The sequence below is a fragment of the Panulirus ornatus genome, chromosome 2 (assembly GCF_036320965.1).
Source record: "Panulirus ornatus isolate Po-2019 chromosome 2, ASM3632096v1, whole genome shotgun sequence".
NCBI lineage: Eukaryota > Metazoa > Arthropoda > Malacostraca > Decapoda > Palinuridae > Panulirus > Panulirus ornatus.
In genome coordinates, this window is record NC_092225.1 from 28,690,843 (window position 1) to 28,712,890 (window position 22,048).

Here is a 22,048-nt window from a genome sequence, read left to right on the forward strand (position 1 = left end):
ATTGTACATCTTTGGCCCTAGCAGTTTATTATTTATACGTGGTTGCTAAACATTTATTGATAGATTTTGCCTTTGTTACCTAATATTATAGGATTGCAATAAAATACATAATGTACTAGCAAATGCAGGTGCAACATCTTTAACAAGTATAGTAACTAATTTTCTTGAGTTTATCATCACTATATTTTACTTTCAGTATTCATTACGGGAGTTCTTCTCAGGCCTTGGAGTGGAAAGTGTTGTACAGCTTCTTACTTGTGTGTTGCTGGAAAATCAGGTCATTTTGGTTTCTAGTGGTAAGTTAGTACTGTGTCTGCTGACAACACTGAGATGACATTATCTGTTAGTGTGAAGAATACATATAAAAAAGACTTATTTTTGTTTTTATTAAATGATTTTTGAATGGAATAATTTACACTATTTTTGTAGCATATATTTATAGACATTGTCTTCAATGTCCTCTGAAAGTTCTGTCTCAAGAAAAGTAAAATGATGCCCGTTTTCCCACTGGTGGCATTTCTCTTTTGACACATTCACACTTCATTGACACTTGAGGCTGTGTTACATGTTCCCAAAGTATATACTGTTGAACAAAGACTGCCTTTTCCATGACCGTACTGTACTTTCATCCATGCCCATTGCCAAGACAACTGGTACAGTGAACTTAGATCAGATGCCCAATGCAGCAACAGTATCTTAAGAATTCTGATATTCATATCAGTAGGGTATTATTACTTATTGCTCTTCGTAGAGATGTTACGTAGACTTGTTAGTTCAAAAACTACACTTAAGACAATGAATGTAGAAAGTATAAGGCAAGTAGGCTCATACATGGCAATGCCTAAATATTGATTAAGGCCAAAAACCAAGTTTCACAGTCTTCATTTAAATAATGGAATATCATGCATCACATACCACATAGTGCATATGAGATATCTTCAAGGCTATCCATCGTGTGATCCTGTTTTACTCATGCTTTAACATGAGCACAACACTATGAACCAGTTTGCATCTGTATGTAATTGGTCTGCTATGATTCCCAGTGTTATCAGTGAATAGGTCTGACATAACTTGCTTAACCTTATGTACAGGGCCATCAGTATGTGGTTCAGCCACAACTGCACAAGCAGGTTTCCAGTGATTGCCAGATACATTTGAATCCTTTAGTATGGCAGTATCATTATCCTTAAGATTCCATCATGGTCTAATCTAATTCAATAGGAACATTGGTACAATCTAATTTGGATACATAGGTAGATAGGTAAAGAAACTAAAGTTGACACCATTTAGCCTATTGTGTATGGCATCAGGGATCAGTCATAGGTCTTGAAGTTGTAGGCAAATTCTTTTTATCCCAACAGAATACATCAAGACTTTTACCCATTTTATGTTGCAGATTACAACAAACTCATGATGGTAGCAGAGAGTATATGTACACTCATATTTCCGTATGTATGGCAGCATGTATACGTCCCGATATTACCCGCATCTCTTCACCATTTCCTTGATGCCCCTGTGCCTTTCATCATGGGTCTTCAGTGCTCCCATGACTCCAGAGATACTATACAGATCCCTAATGAAGTAAGTTGGACTGTTTTATGATGGAAGTAATTTTTAGATGGTTTTTGATGTTTTGTACTTGATCCTTATAATTTTTTTTACTTTATTTATTTAAAATTTTTTGCTTTTTAGTATGAGCTTAATGGATGATCATATTTATTTTCAAATGCTTTGGTTGAAGGTAGTTCATGTTTGATATGATGTAACTGTCTCAGGGTATTAGGCCAGGTGACCTTCCCACCCACTTGAGGTCCGAGATCTTGTTTTGTGGTCATATTTTTTTATGTAATGCATATCTTATGCATTAATCTTTTTTTAATAAAATGATCTTTGAAAGTTTATCTTGAATTTATTTTGAATAGAGATCAAAAATGGGTGTAAATTTTCTGATCACATGAAAGATAAGGAAAATTTGTAAGTGTTCAGATATAAGAATCTGTCATTTTTCCCAGAAATGTTTGAACATGTATGAAAACCCTTAGAGGGTGAAATTTGATAACGTGTGGATGTTATTAATGGTTTAGGAAGTCTTTAAGTAATTGATGCATCTGTAAGAAAATATGCACAGAGCAGTGTGCTTTAAGGATATTCTTCATAATACATCATACTTATGTGGTATAAGAAAAGTTAATTCAGTGTAGAATTTGCAGTTGTCTTCCTTATGAATATCATGAAGATGAGATGAAAATAGTCAAGGATTGATTAAGTGAATGTATAAACAATTTTAAGAGAAAGAAAAATAAGTTTGCTTTCCACTTCCTTAGTTTCTTCCTTCTTTTCCCTTGCCTTTGGATGTGCATACCCACTTAGCCTTCCCTCACTCATCCCCTCCATATGTCCAAACCATATCAATGCACTAAATCAGCTCACTCATATATACTCTTGATATTGCCACACCTCTTTTGTGCCGTATGATTTTTTATTCAGTCAGTCATGGATTCACTCCATTTTGAAGGGAACAATAGTGTTTAACTCCTATGAGCAAGTGCTTCCTTAGCTTCCCAAAAGGCTATTACTTTGTTAGAAAAATAGTTTCTCTTTTTTTGATTTCCACACTTCTATAATTTGCCTGAGAGAATAAGTTTAGATGCCTCATTCTGTTTTTCCACAGATTATGTATTTGTTTCTAAATGGTATAGTGTCCTTACATTTCTGCCAAGTTCATTTGGTATTTGATATTATGAGACTGATGAGATGTAGGCAAATAGGATGTCCCTAACAAGTAACTTGATTGAAGATCATAGAAATAGTGAATATTAGAAAAAAAAAGTAGAGAAAATGGAAATAGCACTGGATATAGCACAGAGTTGTAGAATTCATAACATGCTTAAAGCAGGCCTTGTTAATGTCATAAAGGTATGCCCATTAAATTATGTAAGAAGTCAGTAAGAAAACAGTAATTTACATTTCATTGTTTTTTCTTCAGGCTAATTTGTGTCTAGTGGATGTTGATGAAGGTACGGTAGAAGTGCCTGAAGATCTTCCTCAGTTTCCACATCGTTCTGACTTTATTAATGAATTAACACAGTTGCTTCTCAGGTGGGAAATTCCAACAGGTAAATTAGACAGGTGAGTTAATGTAGTTTTCGATATTTGGTGTAGCACTGAGGTTGGATTCCTGATTATGTTTTATTGATATAAGAGAATCATATACTTTTTTGAAATTAATTGTACTTAATTTATCAAGGTTTCTTTCTCATTATTACCTGTTTCTGAGTGTACAGTATGCTGTTATTACATTCATCCACTATCCATAAATTTTTACCTGTTTCTGAGTGTACAGTATGCTGTTATTACATTCATCCACTGTCCATAAATTTTTTTAGCTCATTTATCTTTAACTCCACTCCCACAAAGTGGTGTCGATCAGGAGCATACAAGATTTAAACTCTCACACTCTTAGAACTGGCTCTGTGTTGATCTGTGTATTTAATTTGCCAGAAGGCCTTGAGTCAGACCAGAGTATGTTTGTGAATTGTGCAGAATTTATGAGGCATGGATAATTGTGTGTTGTGACAAACTGCAAAGAGATCTAAGCAGGCTCCATTTGTAGTCAGATACAGAGTTGAAATTCAACTCTACCAGTAAAGTGAGATTAGGGATCATCTCACATAGAGTACATTTCAGAACTATTCATGTAAGAGGGATGACATAATACCCAACAAGTCTCCAGAAAACCTCACAAGCAGAAATGTAAAGGAGGTGAATTATTTAATGGTTATTGAAATTACTTTCAAGTATAAGGATAAAGAGCTGTTCAGAGTTAGATTCATATTAGAGTGTATATCACCTGTGTTAATCTCACCTCAGGAGACATACCTGTTTGCTGGAGATCAGCGGAAAGCAGCAAAAATTATAGCAGAAATATGGTAGCTAAGTTACAGGGAGAGGTTAGGAATCATAGTTTGGTCCATGTTTGAAGAAAGGAGGGAATACATGGTTCCATCTTAGAAATGATGTTAATTGTGTTGATATTGAGTAGTTCTTTGAAATGAGGAACTGATCTGGTAGAAGACCAGACAGAAAATTAAGCAAGAGAGGAGTCAGTCAGAATGTGTGAAAAGGCAATTTTTAGTAATGGAGTACTGGACAGGATGTGAAGAAATACTTTTGTGGTAATAGAATAGTGGATAAAAATCAATCCTCTCACCTCCTCCTCCCCCTCCTCAGTTTCTCCCTTTTCCTCATACGCTTCACTTCTGACATGTAAACCTTCACAGTCATCTAATCCATATGTCTAAACCGTTTCAGCACACCCTCTTCATCACACACACAACTCCTCGTGCTGCCACACTCTCTCTAACCTAATCATTCCTATTTGATCAACCCTCTTCATACCGCATATTGTCCTTTGACATTCTATTTCCAACACATCCACTCTCCTCTTTACATTTTTGTCAGAGGCCCATACTTTGCGTCCTTACAGTACTGATGACACTACTATAACATCAGGCATATCCATTTTTGCCCGTAAAGACAGTGACCTCTCTGCACATTCATCAGTGCACTCAGGACAGTTGCTCCCCTCAACCACCCTGTGGCACACTTCAGCACCCATGGTTCCATTTGCTGCCATATCCACTCCTAGGCATCTAAAACTCTGCACTTTCTCTGGGTTCTCTCCATTCAAACTTAAGTCGGGAGACAACCTGTCTCTCTCCACTGATGAATCTAATAAACTTGCTTTTATCCCTATTTTATCTCAGCTTTCTCCTTTCACACATTCTCCCAATCTCAGAACCTGCTTTTTGAATGTATAACCATTTATCAATCATATTTTCACTGTTTCAGAAACTTAAATGAGCACCATTCTCAATACAAATACCGGAGGAGACGAAAATGCTCCTGGTCCCATGACTCTGACTCAGGAGTTTCCAGCACTGAAGGTTCCATGAGTGGTTCCCATTCCTCTATCACTTCACTCCCCCCTTCAACAATGGCTTCCTCCACTTCCCCTCTACAAGGTCCTCCAAGTAGCACCAGAAGTCACCATCTTGACCCTTTCCATTTGTCTCCACAGCTCAAAGAGATAACTGCAATTGCCAAGAAGGCTGGTGAGTAACAGAACTATTAAAATGTATCTTGTGACTGAATGACGTACCTTATGTCTTCTAAACCTTACATTCGTTTAGAGGCTTTTTCTTTCTCTGTAGTTAGGTTTATGTCCAAGTCCCATCATTGCCTTTGTGATCAGTCAGGTTATTTAAAGCTGTGGCCCATGGGTGTCCTGATAGCTTGTGATACGCGCATATCAACCAGAAAAGGTCAAGTTAGTCACTGTATGCCACTACAACAGGTGCTGCAGAGATAGCAGATCCCCACTGAGCATACCTGTTGAGAGTGTCAACATTGGTTGATAGGGCAGCAGTGCTAGTGCAGAATGAAAGAAAGGAGAAGGAAAGAGTTTCGTAGCCAGATATACTCTGTCCATGATTCAACAAGGAGCGGATCAAGAGCAGAACAACTAGGACTTACGGGATAAAGTTGTATCAGAAGAATAGGTGTGGGACTCTGCTCCTTCCAGATGATCTCTGTATATGATTAACATGACTGGAAGCATCCCAGCCATAGAAGCATTGCTGGTAAATGAATTACAATCCAATGAAGTTTGTAATATATTTGATTGGCCATTTGCATTGTATATGGTTTGATGTGCTCAGACAGCAGCTAGATTTGGCAGCCTCCCCTTTTCAATCAGATTTACCTATTTTGAAGTAATAGTCTCATGTCTCAGTAAATCAGACCCATGTGCAGATAGTCAGTTTTGAGTATAGTATGAAAAATATATGTATTTCAACAGTATATGAACCTTAGAGACACATTAGGAAACTTCCCATCCTTGTTTGTTCTTGAAAATTGCCATTACTAACTGGAGAGCTATTGTTGTTTGCAACAAGGTGAACCATTACTTAAGGTGTTGGGATTTACTGCTAGTGATGTGGAGCAGTGCATGTGTTGATAGGGTGATTCATGTGAGCAGGTCTTGTGTTCGGTGAATTCTCGGGAGTCATGTCTTTGATCCACAAGCAGTTACTCATATCTTTGATCCACAAACAGGTACCCTGTAAGATATTTTTAATTTTCGTTTGATGAAAGCATTTTGCTGCTTTACTTAACAGCAGTTGTCTGCGGTACATATGTTGTCCAAGGTTGTAGAAAAATTTCTAATACATGAAACTTTAATTTTAGTGGATCACTAAATCATCATTTTAATTTCTTTCTTGTAAAATTTATACTTTTTAGCCATTTTTTCTCGAACTTATTCATGTTTTTCTTGTAATGAATGCCATCTAGGTGTGAATTGTTACAACTTTTTATTTATTTTTTCATCTTAGATAAGGTGTTTTAAATACTGAATATAGATTAGATTGGTTATTTATTTTCAGCTTAAGCACTATTGACTGCCATGGTTTAAACCATAAGTGTGAATCTATAATTGTCAATCAGGCTAATTTGAACACCTGAAGGTATTCAAGATGATTTTGAGTTTAAACATGCTTTCACTGCATTTATGACCTCTCACAGAATAGGTTGCATGGTTAGTTGGGATTTAGGCCTATCATCAGCAAGGGTTTTTAATGGCCATCAGGATCAAGTTATAACCTTCACTTAAAAAGTCTCTTCCTTAGGTGTTAAAATGTTAAAGATTATTTTAGAATCATATACACTTTATTTTAGATATGGCCTGTGACTGAATTGATGTGTTATTAGGAGTTTTATGTTATTAAGTGAAGGGATAATTTCAGTAGCCCACAGTTGTGTTAATTCCATATCTCCTCATACCATCATATTTAATCTGAAATGATACATTATTATAGTAGTGATATTTAATATTTTATTGTATTTACTAACTGTGATTCTTAACAGGTGTGTATGATTCTGATGAAGCTGACAGAATCAAAGCAGAGAGAGACAGTGGGATGATGGAAGAGCTTAAGTTTAACAATGCTGTGCGAGAAGTTTTCCTTAATAGATTTGTCCACATGTTCTGTGCTTATGACCATTTTGTCATTCAGCCTAATTGTCAGGTGAGGAACAAGGTTTTACCTCTGAAAATGTTGAAAATGTAAGAAGGTAATAAATCATGCCATGATAGAAGGGTACCAGTTTCATGGGTATTATATATAGTGTATATAGGACTGGTCCCTACAACTGAGATTGAGATAACTCTCCTTATCTACAAAGTTGCCAGTGCATGAAAAGTGAGAAAGAATATAAAGTTTTACAGGTTTTCATTAGTATTTTACTCCCTAGATTTAGGTTAGATACTCATCAACATTCCTTTTTGATATTGCTTATGCCATGTTAAACAATTGTCTCTTTGGATTGAATTGATCTAAGTATGTTTTAAGTGGGGAAATGCACTATAGAAATCATTTTATAGTTTTTATATTTGAAATTCTTACTGTTTATTTGTAATTAAAAACAAATTTATCAAGGATGCATATTCAGTGCTATGTGTAGTAATATATATTTTATCTTTGAGCCATGTTCTAATTATTTATATGTATTTTAAGTGACATCAAAGTTTTTCTCTTTTCCCTGTACCTAATTGCCTTTTGTACCTTTATCAGTAGCAGATGAACAAATAGTTTCATTTCCACTCATTGTCTATGTCATTTATATTGTATTAGGACCAAAATCTACCATCCATAGCCAAGCTCCTAATGTACTACTGCTTTGCGTGCCGTGGCTCAGCCAATTACAGCACATCATCCCGCATATACTACATTTTTTATGATGAGCATGCCACTCACTTTCATGAATGATCATATCCCCATACCCCAGAGGCCTCCTTGCATTTCCTCTGTTTCTTCTTCCCCTTGCTCCTTCAGTTTTTGTCAGATATACCCACTTTATCACACTATCTTCACTCCTGCTGTCTAACTTTCAAATTATTTCAGCACACTGGTCATCCCTCTCACATTACACACACTGCTGCATCTCCCTCTTGAAAGTGATATATGTCTTTCTTGATCAACACTCATCACTTCACATTTTGTTTTCAGGGATTTCATTTCCAGTGCATCATTCTTCATTCTTTCCTTTGCATTTAAGGCCAAGACTTGCATCCATGCAACAGACTGTTATACTTTCAGAAATACCTATCTTTGCCCATACAGACACTGACCTTTCCTTCTGCTCACTCCTTAATATGGCCAGGAATTTAAACATCTGTTCCACCAAGAGAGTCTGTTCAGTCCTCATAATTCCATTCTCCGCCACCTCCACTCCTAGGTACTTTAAGCATTCCCCATCCTCCAGATCCTCCTAGGCTAAGTGATTGGGTTATGGTGTGTGAGGTTAGGCAATCCTGTATGGGGGTAGGTGATGAAGGGTGTGGAGCTAACTTGTGGGGATGTTGGGTTAGGTGATTGGATATGGGGCTACAGATGTGGGATGTGAACCTGCAAACTTGGTATTTAGGGCACTGTGGTGGGAATGTATACACTTCAGCTTTGCTGAAAATCTGAAAATTGTTGAGCATAATGGGCATGGAGGGAGTACCTTGCACCTTATGCAAGCCCCATTTCTGACCATATGATTCAGATGACTCCCTAGAGCTATTTCTTTCTGATTCATTGTAGTTTTTACTATCTATCTACCAAGCTATCTATCTATCTATATATCTATCTATCTATCTATCTATCTATCTATCAATCTATATCTTTATGCCCTGAATGCTTGCATCCTTAAAGGAATATGGAGGGTGTCCATTACAATTCTTTTCCTTTCTTAATGTTCCATGGAGAAATTCAGGATGTAATAGAATTTGGTTTCTAATGGACCACCCTTCCCTCCAATTAATCCTTTAGAACATGGGTTTACTGGAATGAAACTTACAAAGAAGATAAAGTGTAACTATCTCTTTATTTTTGGACATGTTTTGTTTTATTGAAAAACTGAAAAGAAAAACATTCTTTTACATGCAGTAGCACATTAAGAATTTTTAGGCTTTAGGGCCAAAAGGTCTTTCCCTCCCCTTGGCATTGTATATACAGTATTTATTTCAAAATAAGATTATGCAAGCTTTACACATCTACAAATTTCTGGTAATTTCTATATATTCATAGAATCGTAAAAGCAGTGATGATGTAAGGAAAGCTGGATCTTCTCATTTTCACACACACACACACACACACCCGGTTATTGGGCCCTAGAGCCTGTCCCTTTTCGATAATACACCATTGGGTGCAAGCTCCGTTCTCCACCTCCTACCATTCATGACGATAATCCATTCTATTTGTGTCCAGCAAGTCTTTTCTCTTCCAAAACAAGATTGTCCTTGCAGAATCTTTCCCAAACATGCAGACCTTTTAGACATTCCATAACACAAGGTGCATTGCAAGCCAGAAAGGATTGTTAGACAGCTGCTAAAAAATGTTGCATATTAGTTTAGGATTCATACATTAGATGCTGTTAGCTGATCTTGCTTTGTAGTGATAACTTACTGTAAAAAATTTCTATTCCAGGAAACTGACATGGAGCAGTGGTTGATCTGTCGAGAGTCAGTGCAGAACTTTGATAAGGCAACTTTCCTCTCTGACCAACCAGAAGTCCATCTACCTTTTCTTTCACGCTTTATTGAATCACAGATGTTTACCACTCTGGTTGATCATAAAATCCTTTCCAACTGGGGCAAGCACGACCCTAATCTCCGTATATTTGATGTGCGCATTAGGTTACTCAGGTAAGATAGAAGTTGCTTCATTCTGATTTGTTTGTTTTGAAAATTTTAGGTGTGATACATCAAGATATTATGTTGTATTCATTTTGTTAGGGGGGTTGGAATTTTGATATTTTAGTGAGATTAACATTCTGATATAATAGAGACACACATGCTGACAGTTGTTTAACCCTATACCCTTAGAGTAAACAGTATTTGAAATATTGGTACTGGATCTGTATGCCAACAAAAATGTAACCCCAGAATACTCAAGAGGGGTCATGGGAACATGGTGATGCCAAAGAAAACAAAAGATTTGAAAGAAGAGTTCATACTCTTTAGAATTCACCAACTGACACTTGATAGGCTGCAAGGAAGCATTGATTAGATTACAATATTCTCTGTTCCTAAAATCATACTTGCCATTACCCCTTCTTCAGCAGCTAGACCTTTTCTATACAGCTAATTCCTGTGCTAACCTCAGGAGGGCATATGAATGACCACTGTACCTTGGAAAAGATTTTTATTTCACCCGGGGCTCTTTTCTGTTACCTTCTCTTTTTTTTTTCTTTTCATAAATGATCTCTCCTCAACATATAACTGTATTCATTTTTGCACTGCAAAGTCTGCTCTACATACTTCATCTCATTTTTCCCTCTCTTCTCACTCTAATGCACATTCTCCTCATGTACTGAACACATCTACTCTCGATCTAGATCAGTGCAATATCTTAGAATGGAGAATTGGAAACATGGTCGCATTAGTGAGGTAGTGTTAAGAACAGAGGACTGAGCCTTTGAGGGAATATCCTCACTTGGCCCCCTTCTCTGTCCCTTCTTTTGGAAAATTAAAAACAAGAGGGGAGGATTTCCAGCCCCCCGCTCCCTTTCCTTTTAGTTGCCTCCTACAACACGCAGGGAATACATGGGAAATATTCTTTCTCCCCTATCCCCAGGGATATGAATTCCATATATATGTATATATATATCCCTGGGGATAGGGGAAAAAGAATACTTCCCATGTATTCCCTGCGTGTCGTAGAAGGCGACTAAAAGGGAAGAGAGCGGGGGGCTGGAAATCTTCCCCTCCCTTTTTTTTTTTTTTTTTTTTTTTAATTTTCCAAAGGAAGGAACAGAGAAGGGGGCCAGGTGAGGATGTTTCCTCAGAGGCCCAGTCCTCTGTTCTTAACGCTACCTCACTGAGGCGGGAAATGGCGAATAGTATGAAAGAATAAAGAAAAATATATATATATATATATATATCTCTGCTGCCCATTCCTTTCAGATCACCCTCAAGGGAGTGGCCACCACAAAAGAGTCTCCATAACAGATGAACAACTGTGTCACTGCTTAGCATGGTTGAATTAATTGTTAAAATTTCACCCAAAATGGAGCGCTTCTCACTTATTTGGAGTGGCTCTTCCTCCACTTTTGTATGAGGAAGAGTTGAATCGAAAACCTTCCAGCTCACTGATTCTCCTGCATCACTTCTTTCAAACCAACCACCTGTTTCTGCTGTAGTTTTTCTGCCTTGACCTTATTCTACTGATATTATTTATGTCACTGTTCATATGTTCTCTGCTACCAAGGCTTGGACCTGTGACATGTCTTGCTGCTTCTTCCCATAGTCAGTGTGTGGTAACAGCCACATGAAGATCAACAATCATGATATCTACTTTTTCCTTAAACAGCAAAGCTGTGGAACTCTCCTTTTTTTATATTTTTCTTATCTCCAACCCCACATTCTTCATTACTTTTGACATACATTATTAATTGAATGTATGCCCTAATGATTGAGTGTAGGAGAAATAGCAGTTTTTGTCCATATACTTGAAATTCTCTGATATATATTTCCAGGGATCGCTATGATGATAGTTTGGTACGTACACCGTCATATGAGACGTGCACAACTATCAGAGAAACAGAACAGATCTTAGAGAAGCGTCTGTCTCACGTTGATTATCGAGCTCCAGCCCCACAGCCCATGGACCCCCAGGCAGAGTCATGCACACAGTTCAACCCAGGGCACTTTCCTCTGCTGGACAGAATAGCTCTTAATAAGGAACCTCACAAGTGAGTTGATGTTTAAACTACACAGTGCTTGCTTTTGCTCACTTAACTCCTTTACGTACTTTTTTTTTTACATTTGAATCATGTTACAGTAAATTTGATTTCCATAGAAATATCTCTTTGGAATGAAGTGCGAGAAGGGGAGGGTTTTCAACCCCCTCTCCCACCGCATTGAGTTGCCTTCTATGATGCAAAGGAATACATGGCTTGAATTCTTTCTCATTAATTCCTTTTATGTGAAATACTACCTACGTACCTTCTGTGTGTTGTAACAGGCAACCAAGAGGGATGAAAGCTGGAAATCTTCCTATATTTTATTACTTCCTGAAAGAAGAAACAGAGGAAAAAGCCAAAGGTGGATGTTTTATCCTCTTAAGGCTCAGTCATCTCTTCTGGACAATACCTCACTCATGTGGGAAATTTTGAACATATTGAACATCTATTCCATGCATATAACATAGATGGTGACTAAAAGGTTTGCATTAATGCAGTACTTTAATGCTTTATTCTTCTGGACTAAAACCAGACAGAGTTGCAGCCCTTGTGAGGAGTTCACTTACAATCTGATTGAGATGTAGGTCTTGTGCATGTGCTGTTAGGGAGTGCTCATTTGGAAATGATAGTGGCAATAATGGCTGTAGCACAACTTCATTTAAAGGCTGATCAGATCAAACACTGTTTCGAGCATTTCTGTTCCACACACCCAGGTGAACTTCTCTGACCTACATTAGGTTGCTAGTTCTCTGCTTCTCAATCTTTGGAGGCACAGACTGAGCAGGGCTGCCGGGTCTTTTTTCTGAGAAAGGGTTTCTATCTCTCCATGTAGTGATGGAAGCGAGTACTAACTGTACTTACATCAGTGATCAGTTATCAAAGTGATTATGTCTTTTGCAGTAGCTACAAATACTCTGCTTAGCACCTGCTAAACTGTATATCTTAGGTATATTTCAGTTCAGTAGACTTAGGTTTTCTACTGAATGTTTTCTTATTTGCTGGCTTAATGTATTCCTGGTAGTTAGTATGATTATATCATGGATTTTAACCTTTTGATGCACCTTTTTGTAATAGATTTGCTTAAAAACCTCAGTATATGGACTATTTTTCATGCTGAATTCAAATCTAGGGTTGAAATATATGTTGGGGGATTGCCTGTAGAGAAGTAAATAATGGTTGTTATTTTAGAAAATTCTGTGATTATTTTGTTCAGATTTATAGGGTATCTATAAGTAAATAATGATTGTTATTTTAGAAGATTCTGTGATTATTTTGTTCAGATTTATAGGGTATCTGTCAGCTTAGGGAAGCATTATGAGACATTTTCTGCAATTATTTCAAGTATAGAAATGTTACATTATGTCATATTTCAGTTTTAAGAACCGTTTTTCTTCATTTTATCATGAAAGTGATGTGAACATGGTACATTACACATTATTTCCTGTCCAGAAATGAAACCATTTACTCTGAATATATATTTATAAAGTTGTTAAACCTGAAACATATGTATTATCTAAATGTACCCTCTGCAGAAGCAAAAAGCGCAGTAGTCATGCATGGCGAAGGCGTGAGAGACAAGAAAGACATTTGGAACATGCTGGACTTTCAGGCGATCAGCGTGACCGTGTGATGCATGAAGCAAAGTCAAAGCTGCAGCCAAAGCTGACAGATATGTCACCTGCTCACATGGCCCAAACTAATTGGAAGTTTGTGGAACAACTTTTAAAGGTTGGTATATGAAACTAATTTGTGTATCTTTTCCATACTTTTCTTTTATAGCTTTGGTGTAGTGGCTATAGCTTGCTTATACATTAGAAAGGGATAGATGGTGATTTGCTAAAGAATTGATTGATTGGATATAAATCAGTACATGAAATGTGCATTATCAGCATGCAGTGGAGAAAGAGATGTAGCGGAAAGACTAAATGAGTTTAATGAATGACATATGCCGTGACATGAGAAGAAAAATCAAAGTTGTGTAGAAAGGCTCTATTTTCATTTAAATATGTAAATATGTTTATAAGAATAGTTCATTTTCTCAATTATTTGAGTAGTGTGAAATTTTATTTTTTGGTACAGTAACATTTCTGATTATTTTTTTTATGCACCAAGAGCATGTATAACTTAAAGGGAAATAAGTGGAACAAAATAACTTAAAGAATATGATTTTCATTAATCACCTGTTTACAAAATATAAACATTTACTAACTTTCTTGCAGGAATGCAAAACTCGCACAAAACGAATGTTGGTTGAGAAGATGGGTTCAGAGGCAGTGGAGCTTGGTCATGGTGAAGGTAGTCTAGTGGGGGTAGAGGAGAACACGCTCATAGCCTCACTGTGTGACCTTCTTGAACGCATATGGGCTCATGGTCTTCAGAGCAAACAGGTATGATAAGAATTCATTTGTAGATAAATGCAAAGTAAATTCTCATTTTGAAGCTAAAGGTTACATGAGATATATTATGTTATATTAGGTCAGTCTTCTAATCTTGACATATCCTTTTTAAAATGGGGAAAGGCAAGTAGATGTAAAGACAAATGATATGATATTTTTTTTAATGTTTGTTCACCATTTCCCTTGTTAGTGATAGGAACAGATGAAGAAATGAACTTATTTTGCTCACATCCACTCCTTACATGTTGTGTATTAATGACCAAAACTAGATTTCTCTATCCACACTCATGCCTCACATACGTTTTTGTGGTTTCCTCCAGCCTCTTCACATGCCCTAGTTCAATCAGTTGACAGCACCCAGTCCCCTGTAAACCACTTCGCTCCAATTTGCTATATCCCTTGCACACCTGCATGTTCAGGCCCCGATCCTTCAAGGCATCATTCACTCTATCTATACATCTTGTCAGTTACCCCTTTTCTTCGTTCCCCTCACTATTGACAAGTATACCCTCATAGTCGTCCTCTGCAATATCCATACCATTTCAGCACTCCTTCTTCAGCTCTTTCATAGATACTCCTCTTACTACCACACCTTTCTCATACTCCTCTCATTTGTTATTTGATCATCCCTCATTACACCACATATTGTCTTCAAACATTTCATTTTCAGCACATTGACCATTAGACATTTTTGTCTAATGTCCACACCTCACATCCATACATCACTAACAGGATATAACCACTTTTGCTCTTAAAATCAATGACCTCTCTTTCCATACATTCCTCAATGAACCCAAAACCTTTACTCCCTTACCCTCTTTCTGACTCACTTCAGCTCCCACTAGCATATCTATCTTCTATCTATCTATCTATCCATCTATATCTCTGATGCCTGTTCCCTTTTGGAACTCCCTCAAGGGGATAGTCATGGCAAAGGAGTTTCCATAACTAGTGAACTCCAGTGCTGCTTCTTAGCCTTAAGTGCCTCACCCTTAACAGGCCACTGGTAGAGGCCTAATCTAGTGCAGTGTTTGCAGAGGCTCCTACCTAATGTCTCACTGTCTGTTTCTACGTAATGTTCTTGTCTAATGTTCCTACCTACAACTTCTACCTAATGTATCTACCTAATGCTCCTACCTAAATGTTCCTATGTACTACTTTTATATGTTTTCCTATCATTTTGCTTAAAGGCAGGGCTAGAAATAGTGCTCACCACAGTTACGAAGAGTGAGCTGTCTGAGTTTAGTATTGTTAAGTGTTATGCATGACAAAGAGAGATTGTATGTATGTGGAAAGAATGCGTGGTTCAAGTGTGAGTGAGGCAGAAACAAAAGACAGCTGGCTCACTAAGCAGTGTTGCTTACCCTCCTGATACCCGGGCAAGTAGTACTGGTAATATACCTCCCTGGTTGTTGGCTGCCTACCAGCTACTACTTATTTCGCTAGTATATCCAATCCCAGATATCATAAACTTTCCCCTCCTTCAAGTTTACTTTATTCAAACACTCTAAATATCTTGTTGCTTTGTTTTTAAAGTTTATGTCCATTTTATTATTGCCCATCTGCACATCTCATGGCTAGTACCTGTCATAGTAAAGGAATATATAGTTTGTATTTGTATTCACAGTTGATTTTGTCCTTTAGGGTAAATCAGCCTTGTGGTCTCATCTGCTCAACTTCCAGGAGTTAGAGGAGTGCAGTGACTCCTCAAAACCTGTGAACCCTAACTTCCTGTCACCAGGTTAGTAACTATTCATAGATTTCAGAAGCACAACTTTACTAACTCCATGATATTATGTGTTTTAAGCTTCGTGGAATACCTTTCTTGCTTCAGTTGTAAATACCGTCTTTGCTAACTCTTTTACGTCTGTTGCCCATTTTCTTTATTAAACCTAATTTTGAGGCTACTTCTAGTTATCCATCAGCCCAAGTGTTTTATATTACTCATTCTTCTTTGTAATGGGGTGTTGCTCTGACCATCACCACCTGTCTACCCAGCTGTTAGGTGATTTTATGTTTGCCATTGCTTTAAATCAAACGGTGCCTGGATCATGCAACTTGCACCACAGTTTTAAGGGATGTTGTTGTGCACTATTTTATTTGTCCTATTTTGCAATCTTTTCATCGTCTCTTTGATCATGGAAAAACTCACTGGAATGGTACTTGAAACAAGTGATACCTGGCTTCTGTGATTTTAGCTGCATATTTATTTGGGGTTATAGCTATGTATTGCAGTATTTTTCTTGGCCTTCGAATCTGCTCATCAACAGTGGGAGGAAATTTTGTTGCATTATTATATTCAAAGGAAGTTACATTTCTATCATCAAAGTCAGCAAGATGTGTAATTATGCACTCCAGTATTCTTTTCTGTATATGACTTTGGTCTTCCACAGCAATGGCTTTGTCTAAGGATGCCAGGTTTTCACAGTACATACCACAAGCTCAGATAGAGATATGCTTGTGCCGCATGCTATTTTACTGTACCTTTGACATTGACCTTTGTTTAGCAACCTTGGGTTTTGAAACTCTGAATTTGCATAGCTCAAAACTAAGGACATCAGAGCTGAATTGGTCATATGTCAAACTCAGGAGTGTTTATTGTGCAATTTTTTGGTAAGGACTTAACCTTTGTCTTGTGTCTGCTTATGTTGGCCTTGAAAACTTCTGGATAGTAACAAGTATATCCTTAGGATTGTTGTTATCTTTGTCTTAAATCACAGGCTCACAGAGGTGCATAAATGTTTACTTGAGTGTCTGTGGGTGACCTGTCCTAATTTTTTTACTTTCTTATTTAGTCTTTCTTTACAGTTTTAACACTGTGTTTTGATCTCCAACATTTTTATTATAGAAATATGGCCATACATCTTTTCTAACTTGTTTCTTAATTTTTTTTGCTATGTCATGTTGATCTTTCTTCAGTGATTTTTGAGACATGCTCACCTTTGACATCCTTAGATTGATGTTAGAAACTTGTAAGTCCAAAGCATGGATCCTCTTTTTTTTCTTGTTTCTGTTGTGGGTAATTTCATGGTTGCAGGCTTTTCCTGTGACTGAGCTCCCATTTTTCAAGTACAGTTTTTGTTACCTTCTATTAAATTTTGTGAGAGCTATAAGTTTCTTCAAATAGAATGAGAAAACTGGTGATGCATACTCTAATTTGGGATGATTAGGTACTGAACATATTTTTTGAGCATTTTCTTATTACATAATAGTAATGTTTGTTAGTGGTAAAGTAGAGGTAATTTGCTTCCTTGATAGTTTTCCAGTTTGGTGATGTAGCATTAGACTGGGTGTTTTGTCGACCTTGAGACCCTTTCTAACACTTGTTCGTGTACAGGTTAACTGTGTCCACCAAGATTATGATCATTCTAGGCTTCCAGTTATTGTGCCCTATCTTTTCCTAAATGCATTTCATTAGATTCAGCTACATTAACCATGTGATGTGTCTGACAAAAGCTTGAGCTTGTGTAAGCTTTTTTGTTCTGGTCATTTTTTACTTCCATTGTGTTATGCAACATCATTTGCAAAGATATTCAGGTATGGTACAAGTCTTTCTGTAAAGTTCATACAGATAAGGAATAGCATCAACTCCAGGATATGCTTTGTGGGACATCCTTCTTTCTTAATACCCAGTTTAAGAAGACACCTCTGATATTTTGCCTTTTTCTTTTTCACTCCAAATGTTATTCAGTCCATCAAAGGAATCCCCCTCTCCCTTTTTTTTTTTTCCCCTTCTTGCTTAGGACGATGTTGAGTGCTTTTTGGTTGACCAAAACCAGTGTACTCACACCACTTTTTAACAAAACCATTGCTTATTCTTGCTCTCAAGCCAAGCTACATCTCATTAAATTGTTTTTGAATCGTTCTTAAGTTTTCTTATGTGTGCTATTATTGCATTTTAGCACTAGCTTTTCAGGGTTAAGTTGCATCATTGATAGAATGGAGATATCTAGACTAAGTTATAAGATGCAAGAACTAGTATGTGACATACATTTGTAATAACCAGTAGTTTGCTTATACCTAAAACTTGATTGATATAAGCCTTTGTTACTACTCAGAACTTATTCTTTCATTGGAACATAGTATTTTTTGGAGTTTGAAAACTTTAGCAATCTAATTGACATTAATAATTCAGATGTGGTTTACACAGATTTGAACTACTTAGCCTTTTTTGCTTGCATCATGTTTCTAATCTTATTAAAGAAAATTTGTAGTGGATATATGTAAGAGAATACTTATATATTAGTGCCCAACAAGCTTTTTGTCTCTCCTAAAATTGCCTTGCTTTTACAAAGTACTTTTACTTCAAACACAGGTGACTGTAAAGTTTTTTATTAATTGAGAACCTGATGCACAGTGGTCCATAGTACATAGTAAGGTTTATGTTGTATGAAATAGAGGGACTTTTTGTTGTTACTAGGTGGTTTCATATATTCATGAATAAATTATTGAGACGTTATAATTCACAAAGTTCAGTAAGGCATGTGTAATATGGTGACAGGGAACTAGTAATTCATAGTGAAAGGAAATGGGGAACTGATTTACTCATATAAGAGCTAAATGAACATGCAGAAACTTCGGTAAATTGTTGAGTGTCACTCTTGTCTTCAACAAATAGATATGTATAGATAGCAAGTAAAATGTATAGTTAGGGACTTGCATGTATTACCAAGTTATTTAATGCAGAACATGGAAGACATGGTCAAGTTAATCATACAGATAATCAGGCAACCTGATATTAACATTAGTGTTTTATATTCTGATGTGCACCTAAAAACCTTTTTCTTACAAGACTTCAACTACTAAACCTTTTGTTCTTTCTTGGTCAAGCAGCCATGGCCTGGTGTATTCTCAGGAAACGTATTGATTGTATGTTCGAATATTTTTTACTGCACTTAAACCACAGTTTGTGCATTTCTGCATGAATAATTCAAGTGTTGTCCGAATTCACTTTGCTGTACACATTTTATCTTTTCTTTTGATATTGTATCCAGAGAAATGAAAGATAATTTTGAAATCAAAGAATTACAAACTTACATTGATACATAATACAATGTATTTATTTTAATAATTGATTGTCTTTCCTGCATCAGAAACAAAGGAACAACAACCTCATTAACACACATCCATGTCTAGCTGCCTTGTATGATGTATTTGAGCTTAAAATCTACAGCTAACCCCCACAGACTACACTGTAGTTTATTCTGACCACTCTGTATGCTCAGGTTCAGCCCATTGACAGCACATAACCCTCATATACCACACCAGTCCATTTCACTGTGTGTCATGCATGACTCTTACCCAAATGAGTGCTCAGGCTCCTATACCCCAAAACCTCCTTCATAGTGTACCTTTATATTCTTTGTATCCCTGTTTCCCTTGCTACCCTCATTTTTGACACATAGATCTTCTTTATTAGTTTTTTTTTGCTTATACACTCCATATGTCTGAACCATTTCATCACAAATTTACTGGCTTTTTTAATCCTATAAGTACCGGTAGAAAGTTGTTCATGAATTGGACAAAAAACCGCAGTCTTCACATTTTTAGTTTCCATTATAGAAGGAAAGAAATACATGCAAAAGCAAAGGATATTTACAAAGAAGTGAGCAAACATAACTTTTATGGCTGTTATATAGTGCTAGATTTGTTAAAAGTGCATAAAGGCCCCAGTGAAAGGTGGTGGATAAAAGGAGGAGAAATACATATAAACTTAGAAGAGTGAGCTAACATAACTTTTATGATCATAAGATTGCCCAAAAGATAATATGTAATTCCACAATGGGAGAAGGAAGGTAGAAGAAGATGCACAATGTAGTGAGCCTCATGTTCTGCTTATGCTGTAAGGCATTTAACACTATTCATAGTTATTACATATATTTTTACTCATTTACCTGTATTTACATTTTATTGATACTTGTTCATCATTTCCTGCATTAGCGAGATAGTGCGAGGAACAGACTAAGAAAGGCCTCATTCACTTGTATCCATTTTGTAGCTATCATGCTTGATACACCGAAACCACAATCTCCTGTCCACAACCAGGACCTACACACCTTAGCTGCTTCATATGTGCTGGTTCAGTCTAGAGAGTGGTAGTGTCCGTAAAAACCACCTATTGTTACTTAGCAGCCATACATATGCTAAAATATTGGGAGGTTGTTTATGTCCTCAAAAATTATGATGACCCCAATGCTTACTACACAAGTCTTCATATGAAGACACCTGTCATTTAATAGTTAATAAGACTGTGCTTACTACTACATTTCTCACTTATGCTATCATTCTTTAAACAATTGATTCACCTCACTACTCATATCCTCTGGCATTTCATTGCCATTATGACTGTCCTTTACCTTTCTTCTATGTTCAAGGCCCATGACAGATCCATGTAACATTATCGAGAGTATTGTACATTTAAATGTACCCACATTTTCCCAAACATACATTTGACATCTCTGTCCACATTCCTTAATACACCGAGGACTTTAGCCCCTTCTTCCATCCTATGATTGACTTGTCAACCCTCATGGTCTCATCCACTGCCATGTTCACTCCCAGGTACTTTAAGCTTTCCACTTCCTTCAGATCTTCCCATTCAAACTTCCTCTCAAACCAATCCTGTCTGCACCCCATTACCTAACTTTTGTTCACTCTTGCTCACAGCTTTCTCCTTTTACACACAACTCAATCTCTTATATACATAAATGCCCATACATGCACATATACATGATTACCCAACAAAGTGACACACAGAAAGAAAAGCAGGTACTGAAGCATTAAAAGTGACATATAATTAACCCTATATATATATATATATATATATATATATATATATATATATATATATATATATATATATATATATTAGGGAGCGGGGGGCTGGAAATCCTCCCCTCTCATTTTTCTTTTTTCTTTTTTTTTTCCAAAAGAAGGAGCGGAAGGGTGGGTCAGGTGAGAATATTCCCTCTGGGGCCCAGTCCTCTGTTCTTGACGCTACCTCGCTATCGCGGGAAATGGCGAATAGTATGAAAGAAAAAAGAAAGATATATATATATATATATATATATATATATATATATATATATATATATATATTCCATAGTTTTGGCACATTTTTGTGTTTTGAATAATGTTTTAAAGAAAAATCTCTTGATTTTTTAATTTGATATGCTTCTTTATATAAATATATAATGTAGTACTTCATAGTGATGTTATGCACCTTTTCCTAAATCTTTTCTCACAACTTTAAAGCATGTTTGTGGATAAATCTGTAATATGTGTTGAATGTAACACTGCATGTAATTACTCCTCTTGTTGCTTTCTTTTCTCAAAAACTCTGACCACTAATGTAATCTGTTTTATTTTTACCCACTAACCAGAGTAGCAAGTAATATATTTTCTGTGAGCTTGTGTTGAAACTCATTGTAAACCTTTAACATACAGCATCATGGCTTGTGGTAAAGCGCACTGACTTTTCTCGTAAATTGTGGTCTCGACCAGTGGTTGTCTACTTTTGTAACCTAAAACTTACCCAGAAATCTCTCATACCTATTAACCTAAGTAGATTGGTGGTCTCTGAAACCTCAGCTTTGTGTAACTATTATGCATAGCAATTGTAACTAAGTTTGGCTGTGCTTCAGTGTGTGGATCACACTCAGAAGGGATCATAATTATTTTTCAGTTTCTCAAAATGCCACACCAAAGATTAGCGGTGTGTCACCACTCGCGGAGATTGTCTTGTCCATTAAAACGGGTAACATTAGTGGTCTTGGTTATCTGGCTTCCCATATAGTAAATAATTTTGGTAAGTGGTTTTGGTGATTTTTTTTAGATATTTCTCATCATGCATGTTTTATACT

The 22,048-nt window shown here is 36.6% G+C and overlaps 1 protein-coding gene across 3 annotated transcripts in view; it reads left to right on the forward strand.

The window, feature by feature from the left end:
- Nucleotides 1–22,048, forward strand: part of pns (DENN domain containing pinstripe) — a 163,972-nt gene that overhangs the window by 129,423 nt on the left and 12,501 nt on the right. Inside the window, exons 6-16 of one of the 3 annotated variants that reach the window (XM_071673403.1) lie at nt 197–296; nt 1,397–1,581; nt 2,987–3,129; nt 4,852–5,114; nt 6,928–7,088; nt 9,534–9,751; nt 11,584–11,799; nt 13,323–13,518; nt 14,010–14,177; nt 15,831–15,927; nt 19,020–19,055. In XM_071673403.1, the coding sequence (XP_071529504.1) occupies nt 197–296; nt 1,397–1,581; nt 2,987–3,129; nt 4,852–5,114; nt 6,928–7,088; nt 9,534–9,751; nt 11,584–11,799; nt 13,323–13,518; nt 14,010–14,177; nt 15,831–15,927; nt 19,020–19,055 (1,783 nt within the window). Of the gene's footprint in view, nt 1–196; nt 297–1,396; nt 1,582–2,986; nt 3,130–4,851; nt 5,115–6,927; nt 7,089–9,533; nt 9,752–11,583; nt 11,800–13,322; nt 13,519–14,009; nt 14,178–15,830; nt 15,928–19,019; nt 19,056–21,870; nt 21,994–22,048 lie in introns of all 3 variants that reach the window. The other 2 variants (XM_071673399.1, XM_071673409.1) reach the window with 2 other exon arrangements.